The sequence below is a fragment of the Grus americana genome, chromosome 3 (assembly GCF_028858705.1).
Source record: "Grus americana isolate bGruAme1 chromosome 3, bGruAme1.mat, whole genome shotgun sequence".
NCBI lineage: Eukaryota > Metazoa > Chordata > Aves > Gruiformes > Gruidae > Grus > Grus americana.
The window spans coordinates 96,096,588-96,114,349 of NC_072854.1; the positions used below are offsets into that span (position 1 = coordinate 96,096,588).

The window sequence follows — 17,762 nt, forward strand, 5'->3', positions numbered from 1 at the left end:
TCACATAACCAAAGCTAGAGACCACCTTTGTCATTGTAGAGTCACTGTGCCTGCCTAACCCAATCCAAAAACAATGAAATATGTTCATCAGACCTGGTGACTTCTTTAAGCAATTGCAGTTTTTGAAAGACTGGGACTGCTCTGAGTTCAAGGCCTCAAGTGATGAGGGCTTCATAAGCAGTGTAAAAGGAATACCTAATATTTTGGTTAGCAGAACAATTTAAAGAGTCTTCCTGAAAGGAAGACAGGACCTTGACTGAGATTCATGTATGTGTCTCTTGGCTTTCAGTAAAACAAATAAGATATGGGAAAAAAGACACAATTGAGTCAAACACCAGAAAAGAAAGAAAGAAAAATAAGTAATCTTTAGCCTCTTTTTAATTTAAAGATTAAGTCTCATTCAAGTGAAATTCAAAACATCCAAGTTTAGATTAACCATGTAGTGCAACACAGGAATTCAGAAAGTTTATTAAAATGAAGCCAAATCTAAAATGCTTCAGCACTCTCCAAATGTTTTGACAATTTCTCAATCCCATCCCTTCATTTTAGTCTAACACCAGCTCTTGTTTCCCTTGTTCTGTGGAAAATTATTTTCCAAGAAAATATTTATTTTTACAGAAAATATTCACTCCACCAACTGCATCTGCAGCTCTTCCAATGCTCAGTAACCCATTTTTAAAAACTTGCACCTTATATCTTACCTTCATTTGCCTAACTCTAACCAAATGTGTTTTGATCTATTAGATAATGAGTAACAAATATTTACAATAGATTAAGTTCATGTTTCAGTAGTTCGAAATAGTTTCTAAATGATCCTGGTAATCTTATTACACATATACCTTCAGACAGACTGCTTGCTATCAAGTGCCATAAGTTACACCCACATGATTCATCCATTAGGAGAGTTGCTCAGTTAAAAAAAAAAAAAAAAACCAAACAACAAAACAAAACCCAACCAACCAACCACACCAACCCTCCCCATATCCCTTCTAATTTTAGCCTCTCCTTAGATAACACAGTTTCCTGAAACAAAAAGAGAGGGTCAGGCTGCTCACAGTCTTCTAGCTCCAAAATGTTATTTGTAAAAGTAGTTGAACATACTCAGTATTTCATATCCAAATGTAAAGGGGTGCTGCAGTGCTCCAGCCTTCTGTTCTGCCGGGGCTGCAGAGAAGGAGGTGAAAGCAACAGGGAATGAGTGATTTTAGGAAAAAAATTGAGGCAGAGAACAGAGTGCACTGTAGGACTCAGCACTCACAACTTTTCTGTAGAAAAAAAAAGAGTTGTGCAACCCACTAGAACATGGGACCCAAGGCCGGGGGTGCACCTTCACCCCTCGTCCCCCACCGCTACGGCTCTGGCTTCCAGGGACAGCCCCCATGCCAAAAGTAACAAGACAGCCAAGACATTAAACTGGTGATGGGCATGGCACTGTGGAAGGTGAGAAATGGCGTGTCACAGGATATATTGGTCATCCATGCAACACTCCTCGAAGCAGGAAAGAGCTAACAGCCACGTCAGCGTGAGAGCACCCAGCAGAAAGTTTTGGTGTTTTTTTTTTTTTTTTTTCAATTCAAAGAAACTTAAGGTAGGTTTGACACCAGCCCAGATCAATAAGAAGTAGCATCATCTGCCCACCACCTATTTCATAAACATTTCATTTTACAGATCTGAAGCACTGAAGCAGATACTCATGGAGGAATCATCATTCTGTTAACCTCACCTTCATCTTGATACACTGTAAAATGAGCCCTGCGTTCATAGAGCAAATGGTGACCTAATCACCACTACACCTAGTTGGAAAAAAATAGCTGAGGAGACGTATTAGTTGCTGTGAGTTATCTTAAGATCATGGCGGGGCAATAACTCTTAAGCTCACTGATGATATAGTAAAAAGCCAAACAAAGAAACCCCAGCCAAATCCTGTAAATGGCCACAGCCTGGTTGTTCTCACCATCGCAGTCCTGCTTTACAGCCTGTCCACGTTCTGGCCTCGGTTTTTCATTCATGTAGGTCACAGCTGGGATTTAGGGACAGGCCTCGGGAAGCGGGGGCAAGGCACGGGCAAGGCACATTTTGAGAGATGCGTTTACTTCTCCTGTATCTTGTTGGAAACACGAATAAGTTGTTGAGATCTTTTCGGAAGACAGTTTGGTTCTACAGATACTCCACAAATACCTGAGATTAAAACATACACTACTTAATGTTTGCGTGAAAGCAGATCACTGTATGGATACGTACACAGAAGAATGAAGAAGCATTTGTAACTTGGGGGGTGGTTCAACATATTTGCATTAGGAATGAAAAATACTAAGGAGCTGTATTATCCCAGTTTTGTCCCACTTGAGAGCAGAAACAAAATAAGAAAGTGTTTTTTTCCTCCTGCCTAAATGCACAGAACTTGTTCATAAAGCTGCAATAAGCCATTATTAATCGCACACCCACAGGCTAACATAAAGCATTTGTAAAGCTTCTGAATTTTTCAGACAATCTGTTTGGAGGCAACACCCTAAACATTCCCCTAATCAGAGAAAACTGCTGATTCCACATATTTGCACACAGAGGAAGGGTCAAGACCAGGGCACCTCTTTGACTGAAGATCAGGCATAAAAATTCAACTAAAGCAACTTTGCTTCTTGTCTGGCAAAACATTTGATGAGCTTCTATAGAATGGAATATTGAATATTTGCTGTGTCATGTATTGCAATGGACAGAGAAGAATAACGGGTAAGTTATCCAACTCCAAGCTCTTTGTAAAAACAGTCAAGTAAATTAAATTACAAGTCTAACTGTTTTAAGACCTAAATATGCCCATTTAATCAGAATTTATTACAGTAGATTTTGGTTTAGCTAAATTTTCTAGACCTAAAAAAAGTCACAGAGGAAAGAATGAAAATCATAATTAGATTTGAGCTCAAGAAGTAAAGAACATAATTAAATCAAGAGTTACTTTGGAACATTAGTTATTTATCAGTCAATTGGCCTACTGTACTTCATTAATCTACTTTCCAAATGCACATAAAATACAGTTTCCCATTTTACATACTTCAGAAAGAGTCTCCATGTAAAGTAGCCTTGTAAATTTAAGAAAGCGGTTATTTTTTCTTATGTAAGCAGTCAAGATTTTATCCTCAGCAGATAACTACTTTATTATATTGCCTTTTAAGCAAATTGAACACAAGAATGATAAATGAGAAAAAAATTGCCAGCTGCATAATAACCATACTTGCACTTTTGCCTAATCTAAGAGAAGGGTTCTGTCAACCTTGTGCCAACTACTAGGAGTAAAATTATTTATAACTACTAAGATGTACGTGACACTGAATATTGGAGTAATTAACAGAATAGCATTTCACAAATAGCTTTAGAGGAATAAAACCATTCCATATATCCACATTATTTTTCAGTACAACCTGCCTTTGTATTGCTCATTTCCTTACTCTAATGTTTATCCCAATTCTCAGTTTTAAAAAAGTTATCCATTTGAAAATAATAGCAACAAGTTCAATACTTGAAGAGTTCTGCTGCCACCACACCTAACAGCAGCTCCTTCTTGGAACCCAAAACCAAAATACTTGATGTTTATGAATCCACCATAATAAAAAGCATTATAAAATGGCAGAGAGGTGCATTTTTGATACTCATGATGGGTCTTCTAAATTAGCAGCATAATCCCAAAACTTCTATTAGTAGAGGACCTCCAATATGCAAGATATTCCCAATGATCCAAACAGGATAAACAGAAGATGACCAACATCAGAAGATGAAGTGAAAAGGACATAACAAAGAAAGGTGCTGTACACTAAAGAGTGTTAGATTTTTAACTTGCTCTTGGTCTAAGTGCTAAACTTGAGCAGAGCCAGCCCTCGCAGCATCCCTGCAAAGCACAAATCCTCAGAAGCCCAGGTACCTTTGGGAGGGTGGTGCACACCGGGAGGCGCTCGCATCGCGCATCGCACACCGCATTGCGTGCTGCTCCCACAGCGAAAGCCATTCCACCCTCGTTAAGCTCAAACCCTTCGGCACTACAGAGCTGAAGCCACAGCAGTTGGGCAGCAGCAGCCAAGCTTTCCCAAGTAGGCCAGGATGCCGAGTCAGAGCTCAGCCCAACCTCTGCTACGTGCCATTGCAGGCAAAGGGAGACATCGAGGCACACGCGCAGCCCGTCGTTCCTCATTCACGTGCCCTTGGGCCACCCGCTGGTAGAAAAGCCCTTTCCACATCTGTAGAAATACAGCAAGGGTGGTGAATGCAGAAACCAGAAGGGGGAAATCAGGGTATGATGAGCACAACTGGCTGGCGTCAGTCAGTAAGACTTGCAAGCTATTAAGCACCGGCATTTCTGGTGCTCAAACTAAATCCAAATTTCTTAATGTTAGCATGCCATAAACATGTGCTAAACAGGCAATTTCAACAGATTGTTTGTCATGAATTCAGGAGATAACATTTCCTTCTGTTAACTCCAAATAAGAAAAATTGTAAGGGCAGATGTTAACGCAGAAGCAAACAGGAGTAAATTAAATACATGGGCTGTGCATGAGGAGATGTTGAGCAATAACAAAACTTGAACAATTTTTTTATTAGTCTGCGAAGAAAAGCTTTCAAAGCTCCATCAGCTGAAGTGCATAAAGTGAGGTTTACAAGAATATAAGGAACAACCTGTGTTGGCAAGTAGATAGACAAGATAGACAAACTCTAATTCACCACCATCACAGAATAACAGGCAAGAGATAGTATACCCAACAATAGTGACACACCTTAACACAGAAAGCATACTGGGTAGAACAAAACCGAGACTGTACGTTTCCTGAAATCTGCAGTTTAACACCTTGGCACATGCAAATGCTCGTGTTTCCTGGCATCTGAATTACATCCATTAAAAGCCAGCGACTACCTGAGCTCTGGAGAGTGGTGCTGTCAGGACCGTTTCCTCATTCTGAGGAGGAGCGGCCAACAGTGACGTCAGCTTGGCAGAATCACTCTCCTGAAGTAAAGGTCAGTGAAAATTGAGGCACAAAGCGTCTCATTAGAGGGGCTCAACATCTAATAAAGCCAAAAGTGAAAGGGTAATTGAAAGAAGTCAGTTACCTAGTCAATAACTGGGAGGAATCCCATTTGTTTACTCTCTGGACCAGAAGAAGTTAAACAGATTTATTTAACATTACATCCTTAGAATCACAAAACATTACTGTATAATTATACAGGACCGCTAGTACAGAATCTCCCTGAGCTGCAAAATTGGTTTATTTTTCATGCTACTAGAAACCAAACACAAACCCTCCCGCAAAAGACAATTAAAAACATGAAGCCAAATGATGCATCCTGTTCAGTGGTATCTGATTTGTCCTGAGCCCGGTTTGGAACTTTTCTTAAATGTTTAACACACCACCTACCCCTAAAAAAATAACAATGTCCCGCAAATGAAATTAACAAAAATACATGATGACTAAATAATTAAAAACCATGCCAAGATATTCTACAAGACTGCCCTAATTAAATCGGGACCGATCTTCTAATTGTCATTGTACTGCACCATGATCACAGATATTTTTTCCTTAGCTTTTATTATTTTGCTAAACTCTGTTTTACCTTTTTACTCCACCTTTTCCCAGTTTCTAATTACTAGCATTCTAGGAAACATCAGACTTTGTATTTAAGACTGTGTAGATAATGAATTTTTTTTTTTAATTAAGTTAAAATAATAATCATATTAATCTCAACTCAGTATCTTGGACTAACTTTAAATGTGGGAAATCAATCTATTGAAAGTGCTATAACATTTGTTTCCAAAAAAGCAACTGCTCTTTTCTACTGACAGACAGAGCTTCAAATGAGAACCTGAGGATGCTCTTCAACTTAAATGGACCATTAAAAGAATCAAAGATTATATTGCATTGAGCATCTGTTTGACAGTAAGAGAACTGCTCCTCTAAACATATGTTCCAGAGCTGCCTGCAAATCTGGTAAACCAGATTACCCCCACCACCTTTTCTCCCTGAAATTCATTTATAAATGCTATTAGCGAGTCAGGTTAGAGTTCCTAGCTGTGTATCTGGATAGAGATCAAACAAATAATAACACAACTGCTGAACTCAAGGCAATAAATCTATAATAGTATTGGAAAATTAAAAAAAAAAAAAAATTTTGCTTCGATAGGCTGCAAGGGGTACATCCCCAATAGACACACAGGTACGCATGCAGACAGGGAGGCATGAGCAAGCTATCTTACATCCCTCATCTGATACTCTCCCGGTTCTTCCACAAACATTAATTTACACAACAATCCCGTGAGCCAGATAACAATTAGCCTGCTTCTGGGAGAGAGAGAAAATTGTCACTGGAATGTCACAAGATTTACGTCAAATCAGCGACAGAGTCGGGATTAGCGTTCAGACTTTAGTCCTGTGAAGTTTCTGTGTTGCATCTGAAGAGTATTTCCACAAAGCACTTCAGCGTGCTGTCCCGCAAGATGAGACAGCGCTCGAGCCCTCACTGCATTTGAAAATAAGAGGTTAAAACTGAAAGGATTAGGAGTGCTTCATTAAGAAGAGGTGATACAATGAATGCAGTGTATTTTCAATATGTACACTATTTCATTCTTCTCATCCCTATAAAGTACTATAACACGTTTTTATAACTGCATTGTCCTGTACCATAATTTTTCACTCTCTTGTTCAACACAAGAGGATATAAAACGTACCCGTATTTTCTACCCTGCACAGAAGATTGATACCTAGAACAAAATACATTTGGGGCAACCGTTTAACCTTAATACATTAATGCTTGATAAACTGAGGCTAAGCTACACGGAAAACGTATGGTTTATACTACAATACTTCCCCTATTATATCGTCCTAGGGTGACTCAATAAAAAAGGAACTATTATACAAACCAAAAACAGTGTTTAAAGTTTAGTGCATCATCAGCTGGAAAGTACACATGACAAATAACAAGATAAAATTCTTAGTCTATAAATCACATCATTTGTGAACACAATCTAGAGTCAGAACAGCAACGTGAGCCAATAATAGACTGAGCCTTGTGACTGCCTGCTGTATAAAACAGACCAAATAAATACCCTCTTCGGAGACTTTGTGGACTTTATTCACTTGCTTAGCCTTCACCGTGTCAGAGCCCTCACACATCCACCGGAATTGTCTGTAAGCTTGGAGCCAGGACTAGATAGTTTGTTTCTTAATCTCCACCTGTAACTCTTACGGTAGGCATTGCAAGTTTTATTTTGGCGTTCAACCTCGAGAACCAACAGGAAAATACGCTCTTTGATGCAACTACAAAAAACCTACCCAGTTACTTTCGTCCCTTTGGAAGGTTCATTATGGCAGTATGGAAATGCCTGGCTTTACATCCTCCCCAGGCTGCAGCAAGTGGCAAAGCGCAGCGCTCGGAGGCGCTGGGCGCTCCTCGAGCTCTCGGCCCTCTAGGAAAACTTGCTGACAGTTGAGGAACGTCACGAACCGCACGAGATGCAAGTCCCCCGTGTAACGCGGCCAGCTTCTTGGGCTGGAGCGAGGATGTGTCGAAACGTATTCGTTTTATACACTTATACAAGTGTTTAGATAGCCCGTCAATTACATCCACGCGATTTCAGTTATGAAACGTGTTTTGCTAAGGGTGCTACCTTTAAAACCGCTGTCCTCAACTGAAAAATAATTTCCTAATAACCACGTCCTAATTGATAGTGAGCGAATAAACCCTGCCGCAACGTGCATTAAACTCATCCCGCAAGAGCGGCGGACCCGCACGGGCGGGCTGACCGGCGGCCGCAGCCGCCCTCCCCGGCCGGCCGGCCCCGCCAGGTGCACCTGCCCGCCCGCAGCCCCCGCCGGGCACGGCCGGAGCCGGGCGGCCACCGTCGCTCCGGGTGGCGGCCGGACCAGGGGCCGCTTCCCACGGCGGCGGCTCCCAGGGCGCTGCTCGCCGCGGTGCCGCCCGGCGGGGGCAGCTCCCCCGGGCAGTCGCTTCTCCGACTCGGCGGCGGCCGGGACGGACGCCGCTCTTCCTCCGGTGGAGAAGCGCGGGCTGCCCCGGAGGAGCCCAGCGCTGCTCCCTCGCCCCTCTGCCCGCCAACCCCAGCCCGGGCCGGGCGAACTAACTCCCTCCGCAGCCGCTACTGGTCCCCGCAAAGGCTCCGGAGCCCTCGCTAAGGAGCCGCGGCGGTGGGAGGCGAGGCCGCGCCGTCCCGCTGGAAGTGCCGCCCTCGGCCCCTGCCCGCGGGGAGTCCCGCCGCGGTCCCACGCGGGACGGCGCTGCCGCGGGAGAAGGGGGGAGCCGGAGGAGGACGAAGCGGCCCGAGCAACCTGGAGCCGCGCCCGCGGCCCCCTCACCTTTTCTTCTCCTTGTCAGCTGTCATCGCGGCGGCTGCCGGCTCCTGCGCCGCCTCTTGGGCCGGGGCGGGCTCAGCACCTGCCCGCGGGACGCGGGGGGCTCCGCGGGCGGCGGCGGCGGGAGGGTGGTCGGGGGTCCGGTTCGCCCCCGAGGCGGGCGTACAGTCTCAGGACACTGCCGAGGATTGTACGGCCCGCCCGGGGGAGGAGGTGGCTGCTGCTGCGGCGCGGGGCAGGAGCGGCGCGGCGGCGGGCTGTGCGGCTCGGCACCGCCCGCAGAAAGTTCTCACTTTAAACCTTGGGCCGCCGCCGGCCGCGGGGGCAGGGCCGGCCCCTCCGCCCCGGACCCGGACCCGGCCCGGCCCCGCCGCCGCCGCCGCGCCCGCCAATGGGGGCCACGGGGCGCCGCCGCCGCGCCCCGGCCTCCCCGCCCCCGGCACCGGTCTGCCCGGCGGCGCCGCGGGGGGCCAGCGGGGCCGCCCCCGCCCCACCGGCACCGCTCCGGCTCGGGCAGCTGCCCGCGGGCACCCGGGACGCCTTTCCCTCCGCCACCAGTTGGGTTTGGTTTTTTTTTTCCCCCCACTTGTTTAACTTATTTTATGGTTTTTCCCACAAGGCGTTTTTACCCCGGTATCTCCACCGCGCCTCGCCCGTGCGGCCTTAGGGGCGGGGGGCGCCGCAGCACCTGCCCCGCGGCCACGGAGCCGCTGCGGTGCTGCTCGGGCCGTGCCGGCCCCGGCGCGCCTCCGACATCGGCCCCTGCTTAGAAAACGGGGGAGCGGGGGAGGAGGCTGCCTTCGCTCCTTGGGGTGCCCAACGCAGCCCGAGGCAGGGGGGTATTTAAAAAAAAAAAAAAACTAAAAATAAATTTAAAAAAAAAATAGTCAGCGCTCTGCACGACTGACACTGATAGTAACGGCCGTGCGAGCTCTGGGCCAGGCACCGGAGCTCTCCCCGCTGTGCAGGATCACCCTGCCCCAAGCCCGCTGTTTTCGGAACCGGTCATGCTCAGAGGGGAGGGAGGGCGGCAGCGGTCGGGGTGAGAGGGATGTGCAAAGGAGCGGGGGGGGGGGGGACGGGACACGGCACTTTTGACTCCCTGATAGGACTTCCTTCCTCGCCCTGGTTTTTCAATTTTATTTTCTATGTCATATCACGCACTTTAAAACCTCCCGGTTGCCGACACACGGTGAAGTATGGCTGTGGCAAGAAGTGCCAAAGCTCCTCTCATGGTAGCACCTGCTACGGTTTGCTGTAGGTAAGGTCAATGTAAATAATAAAAAAGAACCCTCACTTTGATTTTTATTTATTTTTCACCAAAGCAACTAACCTTGCTAGACAAGGGATTATGAGAATTTTTCTGAGATTGTCTTTCATCACAGTAGAAACTGCAGCCTTACCCTCATGTTTTCTAAGGCTTACCTTATATTTTTACATTTCAAACCAAAATGCACACCTTTGCATTAAATTGTACCATTTTCCAGAGGTAGGGGAAACCTGGAAGTACTACAGGCAAAAAGAGCTAAACTGGATTTATTTCTTAGTTATTCAAATTTGAGCAATTTCCTTATCCCATGTCATAGGCGGGTTTGTGTACAATGGGTCAGAGGTGTTTTTTTCTCTTTTATACAATATGAATGTTTAAAGAAATGCATTTGGTTTTGAATTTGCATATTCTGCTCTCAAGTCTGAAAAGAGCTACACATGCTTACACAGCAACAGCCTAATTACGTGGTAACAGTTGGGGTTTTTTTCTTGTTATACAAGAGAACCTAAACAAAAGAAACCCACAAATATTTAAAACCTAAGTAAACTTAGTCAAACAGAATTTGTGTATGCAGGACTAAATTTAACCTTCTGGGAATAAGAGAATGCAATAGGATCAAAGAGCCAAGTCACTCATTTCCTAGATTAAATAGACCTCTTCATCCTTCATTGATCTCTGCTGATGTCAATGCTCCTTGCTGTATCTTAAAGCACTTCACTTGGATAAACAACTTGCCTTCAAAAATCAGACAAGAAACGCATTCAAATCAGCTAAATCTAAACCATTCAGTAAATTTCAAATATTCCGGGTCTAGCCCATTGGCCTAATTCGTGTTGGCTCTGCCTGCATGAATATAGCGTAGTTGATTAACAGTCTAAATCTCTTGCTCTCTTGACCAGTGAGGCCTGAAGGTGCTTTGGCAACAGGACAATTCACATCTAAGCGCTGCTCAAGAACCACCGCCTGTCCTCCTCTGCAGAGACAGACTGGTGGGCTTCATCGCAGATCAACGCCCAGTAAAACTAGCATCTTGCTGCTGCATCAGTAAGATCAAGCAAGCAAGACAGAGTGATTCTTACAGCTCCCTCACAACTTTGGTTCCTAAAGTGGTATATTGTATTATTTCTGGCAACTGAGGTCTCCATCTTGACCACGAGGAAAACAAATGGCCTGTCTTCTAGAGCTTGAGTTGTTAATTCCTTCTTTCCCGTGACTGTTCAGGGAGGGAAAGATCATTCTACTTGACACATTCTGCAACAATAAGGGACCCCACAGCACCTACAGGGACACAGAAAGTTTTCTCCTTGCTGGAGAACAGTAGAGAATCACATAATTTTATTCTCAAATGCACCTCATTACTGCTTTGATCTCCTTTATGGAGAGTCAATATTTATTAACAGCAGTATCCACCCTAAGGTGGACTTTCTCTAATCTTAGACTACTCAGAAGCTTCAATAGGAGCCACACCATGAACGCATTTACTCTACAAACATGCATTATTTAATCTGCAGGAGATGACAACTGCCAGGAAAGTCAAGAAAAACCTCAAACTGACAGTAAGCACCGTTTGTCTTCTCAATTACTATCACCATTGTAAAGGCTCTTTCTGTTTCGTATTCCCATATTACTCCTTACATTTTATCTTGCCTTTGCTACATTTTACACTTCGCTTAGTAGGTGTAACTCAGAAAAAAGCTAATGGAAGGGGAAAAAGTACTCAGGAAACTTCATAAGCTGACCTTAGCAGGACTTAGCTTCTGTTTTTTGCCCCCCACCAAGGCTTCCAGCAGAATCAACATAAGATGAGGCTTCCTTACTTTTGGTGGTCAGAGAAAATAAAAGCAGTTATGTCATCCACTCTGTTCTGCAAATTATAGGAGATGACTCACATTGCTCCTATGTAAATTATTCTAGAGATGTTATAGGAACAGAAAGTTTTTGACTTCCTAGAAGTAACCTTCAGATGAGGTACTTGAAAAGAGCCATTAACATCTGCTGGGATAGCAAATGGGTTCTTGAAGGGTCCTTCAAGTTTACAGGGGATCAGTTTATATTAACTGTGTTTGGACTAGGCTCTAGGAAAAAAACAAATAGAAGACTTACAAAAATAAAACAGTTGTGCATGAGCAATTTTCACACCCCACCCTCAAGTTTAAACTACATTGAGAAATTAGGAAATCTGCACACGGTAGTGACTGGGCCCCTGGTGCTCCATTCAGCCTTCTAGTGTTCCCAGGCAGGAACACCCAGCACCCAAACCAGCAGCCGACAAGCTCCCGATTACTGCCATTTATTCTGAAACACACCACTGATTTAGGAGCAGTTATGCTACATTGTGTTTTCTCAGGACATGCATATGTACGTAATCAACCACCCAAATCAGTGCTTGCACCAGTTTGAATGCGCATAGCTATCATGAGTGAAGTGAAAGCAGTTCTAGTACTCTGTTTTATGTATGCATGCTACTGGCACCTGTATTCACTAAAGAATATTGGCAAAACATACAGAAGTTCTACACTGTTCAGCAATTAGTGCTCCAGAGTAATCAGAAGGAAATATGGATACTCCATCCCTTGCAGCAGAGGCATAATTATTAAAATTAAAAGCAGCTATTAAAAACAGATTGTTGAGAGGACAAAGTGTTTCAGATTCATTAATAATCCCTGTTTGGTTTCTTTCTTTTTCTGGCTCCTCAATACTGCAAGAAAGTATGACAGCAAAAGCTTGATGCTTGTAATAACAAATAATGACATTATGGGAAAGGGAAGGGGAGAAAGGAGAGCCCTGTTATTGCAACACAGCTGATCCTTTGAAGGAAAGAGACAGGATTCTTCACTTACTCATACCATAATTTATTCAAGTTACAGCCATAGAACATTTGTTACGTGCAATAACAATGACAGAAAAATATCTAACTTTGTGTGAAATTGTTAGCAGAGAAAAAGTTATATTTGTAGGCTAGGTAAAACACAAAAGGTCCATGGGAGAAAGTGGGGACTACTCAGATGGAAATGTAACAAACAGGCATGAACCATGATGAAAAAAAAAAGAAGTACTGTTCTTTGTGCAACCCATCACCTACACTCACTCACACCTTCCTTCATAACTACAGGTGTGCACCTGTGTCTTAGTATAGCTGGACTTGCTGCAAGATCAGTAGCTCTGCCCTTTCTCCCCAGTGGCACCCACTGCTTGCCAGGGTAGGAAACCTCACCTCAGCTAGCACGTGTGGAGTTTTTAGGATTCCTTTGCCTATTGCAGCTTTGTGCTAGAGAGAGAATTCTTATACAAGAACAAATATTAAGACACATATATTGTTCTTTTGTATAAGAGCAGATATTAAAAACAACTTATAACAGCACTCCTCCTGTTACCCTAGGCAGAAAGCACCATACACTCTATAGGCAATTCTGGGCCAGCCACTTTAAAATGTCATTTTGAGGGAATACATTAAGACAGCTCTGAGAACTCCCAAATCCTGAGTGCACACCTTCAAGCAAGGCTCACAGATAAGCTTGGGCGTTTTGAAGCATTGATTACTTACAGACATGTTCCAGACGTTTCACCCATTAAAAGAAAAAAAAAAAAGACATAATGGCCAAAATGTTGGGAATGTACATGTTAATATTAAAAGGCTTAAAATTACTTAGCTTATCTTTCAGCCTTTTCCAAAATGACATAGAGGATGTCTTAGGCCTATCTCAAGGAAAGGTGGTAAACCAAAAGAAAGTCTAATTAACATAGCAATATGTTGCAATAGAATCAGTTTAGAAAGACAACTGATGATGAGTAAGTACACAGAAATGCTCCCCTCACGATACTGGGAACTATCATTTTGAAATCTTGGGAAAGCTCAACCAAGAAACCAAGGAGAAAACAGATGCAATCCAGCATGTTAAATGAAGAAGGCTTTTGTTTTGGGTTTTTCCCTTGACCTTCAATAGCTTATTATTTAGAAATACCATGTTTCACAGTTACTTATTTTTTTATTGCTCTGTGGAGAGTAAAGGCTGAACACATTTGCTAAGCAGGACCCTGATTCATCATTTAGAATGCAAACAACTGCAGGGCAGCTAGGGCAACCACTCAGCAGCTTAAAAACTTAGGCCATATATGAGACTCCAGCATATTAAAAAAACTACTGAAGAGGAATGAGTTTAATCTAGGAATATATATCAAAAAGCATACAGTAACAGGCTATAATGCAATAATGGTCCAATATAATGAAAATGACGTGTAAAGCAGATACGGTCTTCACTTTGCAGAAATTCTTCTGCAGTGTTTCTGGAAGATAGGCATCACACAGATACTAATTATTACCTCCTATTGTATTTTGACCTATTTACCCTCTGTATACCCAAGTTAGCTGTCAACGCTAGCATCGGGCAGAAGAGGTCTGCAGCCTCTTTCTGCTCCTTGACAGCAGCTCTTAGAAGGAAATATGGACACAAGATCACCAGAGGGATGTTTTACTCAAAGCCAACAAAAACAACAGTAACATTCAGGAGATGGGAAAGGAAAAATCATTCCTCTGGATGGATTTTAAAAGCCAAATTTTGTAACAATGTTTTTAATGGTCATTACCTCCTGTGCTCAAGAAACAGTTATCATTGCAGAGGAGGAGGATCAATATAAACACAAGCAAAAGCACTGTGTGCTGGATGACTGTCCGGAGAGATGGGAAGCTGTGATTGAAGATTTTTGCAATACTGAAGCTGATACCAATGCCTAGTAGTTAACATTCAGTCACTTGACAAATATTTATTTAGAGACAATGTAACATGTCCTTTGCAGAACTTTGCGTTTTAAAAAGAGCCAAAAGATTTAAAAAAACAAATAAAAAATTAGGAACCTAAATACCAAAGGCAATGCAACTCCTAAGTCTTTTAATCTCTGGTGGTTACTTCTAGAGGGTTTGCATGGCACGTGGGTGATGCTCTAGCCTATACTGACTTTCTGTATAGCAGTGAATTTCCCTCTAACGTAATCCCAATGAAAACTCAGGTTAGAATGAAACTGAAGCAATGAGCTCTCTTCTTAATCCCAGCACTAAATACTGATTTAGCCCTAATCCAGGCAAATAGATTTGGGCTTTGTTTTTATTCGCCAAAGACTAATTTACTTTAATTAAGATCTTGAAAAGTGTTTGTTTTAAGGCAGTAATTCTTAAATTATTGATGTTTAACAAAGCCACTGAACCCATTAACCCTGTGGACACTTGTCACCTGAAGAAGGTGACAAATTATTGTAAAACTGCAAAAACACCTCCCCAAATTCTTTAGATGCTGCAAATGCCAAATCCTTGCCAAAAAATTACCTCTCCTGGGAGCAGAAAACTGTCATAAAAAGATAAATTCCTTATCACTGCATCCTTTGAAAGAATCACACAGTACTGCTGGAGCTCTCAGACTTCTAGATCTTTTTCTTTTGTCCTAAAGAAAGGCTATTTTTTTAGTGGGCGAGGTTCTTTGGTACAGCCCAAAGGTATTGCTGTACAACTCCCACGTGTATCCTGGGTACTCTAAAACCTTAACTGATCTGAGGCAGTCATAGATGCTCACAGTGGGTAGCTGTAACCAAGCCTCCCTCACCTCCCTCTAAGTCAACGATGAAAACGTAACTTCCAGGAGAGCGCGACTGGAGCAAGAGCCTACCGAGATGTCTCGGAGACAGCTGTGACAGCCTCCACCTACCCAGCACACCCCCACTGCCTGGACAACCAGCTGCTCACAAGTTGCCTCCTCCACGGCCACAAGATTACAGCAACCTGACTATTTAAAGTGCTGGTAAAGTTCATCTTTTTCCCCCTTCACCCTGAAACCTGCTCTATTTTGGGGAACCACTCCAAGATCCATTTGGCATGGGGCCTAACATTTGTTTCTCAAGTAGATCTGCTCCTGGAAATATTTGTAGGCTCTTAAGTAGAGATAACACAAGATATTGGTAACAGTACAAGCGATTCACATACAGACAAGGAGTTGGATAGTCGTCTCCCTTTTCCCCAAAGCCACCTCTGTGTGTTGGGGTTTTCTTCCATATTTATGTGCTGTACGCTTGGCGTGAGGCACCGGTTACCAACAATGACCCTGGCTGTGCATACTAAGGGACATTTCTCTTCATTACGCTGTAAAATACAGTTTGTGATAACAGATGCCATTTCACAGAGAAAGAAAAACAAGAGTAGGAGAAAACCGTGGCTATTATATCCCAAGTAATTTATTTCTGTGGAGAAATAGATTTAATTTCATTGCAAGTTGTTTTGGTAAGGGAATCCTTTAACATTCTCCAAACCCTTAAAACCTGGGTTTCAGTATTCATTAGAACAAGAAGGACCATTACAGCTTGCTGCAAATTAGCATTAATGATGAAACCAAGATAATTTAATCTAGCAGTGAGTTTGGTCACAACACATACATTCAAATAAGAGTTCATCATCCCATTTTTGCATATTCAAAACTAAGATTAAGCAGCAGCACCACTAACAAGGGTAGGTACTTCCACAAAGCCAAGGCATGGGACTACATAAATACCTGTACGTAGTCACTGACTCCAAACTATTCATTTACCCTGCTACAGACAACTACAATCAGATTTCAAATATCTGAAAATCCCATTTAGTAACATGGAACCTGAGACACTATTATATGCGGGTTTGGTTTTTTTTTTTCTCTACTAGTGACAAAAGAACTGCTCCAAAGACTCACATTATCTTTCAACAGTCTTAAAATTAAGTTCAAAAAGTGCTACACCCTCTAAATCTCCATCTCCAGCAAGTTTATTAGAGCTCTACCTCTACGCTCTGCTTCAGAGCAGTCGTGAAAAAGTGTTTGCTCAAGCTACAGGAGTTGTTGACTTACTGATTTTATATGATAATGTCCTATAGAGAAGTAAGTGCAGCAGCAAAAGGAAAGCACAACGTTAAAAACTGTTTTTCTCTTCAGAGAGGCTTTGGGAATGCAGCTAAAACCTCCAATTACATTTTTCAAATAGTGGAGCATGTTAGGCCAGTACGGCCCAAAATCTCGGCCAGCCTGACAGGCTCAGCAGGTTTTCTCCCTGAATTGTGTCACCAACTTGGAGACAAGTATAGCAGAGTCCCAGACATGCCTTGCATCGGGAACGAACACCGAGCGAGCGTGAACACCAAGCTCAAGTTTTCAAAGATGCGGGAGAAAGGAACATCCCTGCAAATTATGAAAGATAGGACTTCCTGCCCCCTCCCAATTAACATAAAAGGCATCAACATCAGTCAATTTGAGACATTTCATTACAAGTTGTTTTCATTATGCTAAATAATCACTGGTGGGATTTTCGTTAAGTCCCCACTGACACCAGTTTTCAATAAAAGCAGCAGGATTTTGAAATCACAGCACCCATTGTTGTTATCACAGCAATTCAGCTCAAAACCAGCTTGGATGTCAAAACTTTTCGAAAAACCTATGCACTTCCAACCACCGATTGCATGGAGCTTCACCTGGTTATCTAGACATAAGCTTTATTAAAAGTCTTTTGACCTGTGTCATGCAGTGCATCTGAGTCTCAGAAAAGCATTGGGAAGTCTGTGCATATCACATTGTCAGAAAAAAATAAAAGTATGTTCATAATTTGTAGCAATCTCCAAAGGCAAAGTGACAACTGGGAATCAGTGTCCTACTTCAATAAACCACAATTTGTCCTGAACACAGTAAAGAACTTAAGTTTTTAAGTCCTTCATCGACTGGATACTCATGATTTGGCTTAATGCGGGGTGCTGGCGTATTCCCATAGTTACAGGCATATAAATTACTTCAGCAGAGTTCTCCAACAAGCTGAGTTAACTCAGTGTTCACATTATTAACATGGCTTTTACTTTGTACCTAATAAAATATATAAACAAAAATATTTTAGTTTTCATTTCTCTGTTTCTGTTTTGTAGTTTTGTCTCCTAAAAATGTTCCAGAAGAGAAGATACTTGTGAATGGATATTTTTTGATGGAAACAGTAATTTTTGCAGTTTGAATGCATGTAACAAACATAAGTTTATATTCAAATTAAAAGCTAGTTCACATTAACAATACCGAATATTTTTTAAGAGATTTTTACCAGAAAATACCCAATATCCCTGCCACCCAACCTAAAATAATGAAAATGGAAAGACAAGCCTGAACTAT

At 42.8% G+C, this 17,762-nt stretch overlaps 1 protein-coding gene across 2 annotated transcripts in view; it reads right to left on the reverse strand.

Annotated features, from left to right (window-relative positions):
* The window catches only part of EPAS1 (endothelial PAS domain protein 1), an 80,858-nt gene extending 72,195 nt beyond the window's left edge, over positions 1 to 8,663 (reverse strand). The window contains exon 1 of one of the 2 annotated variants that reach the window (XM_054820707.1): positions 8,346 to 8,663. In XM_054820707.1, the coding sequence (XP_054676682.1) occupies positions 8,346 to 8,371 (26 nt within the window). In that variant the 5' untranslated portion in view covers positions 8,372 to 8,663. The remainder of the gene's footprint in view (positions 1 to 8,345) is intronic. The other variant, XM_054820706.1, reaches the window with a different exon arrangement.
* Between the last annotated feature and the right edge of the window lie 9,099 nt (positions 8,664 to 17,762).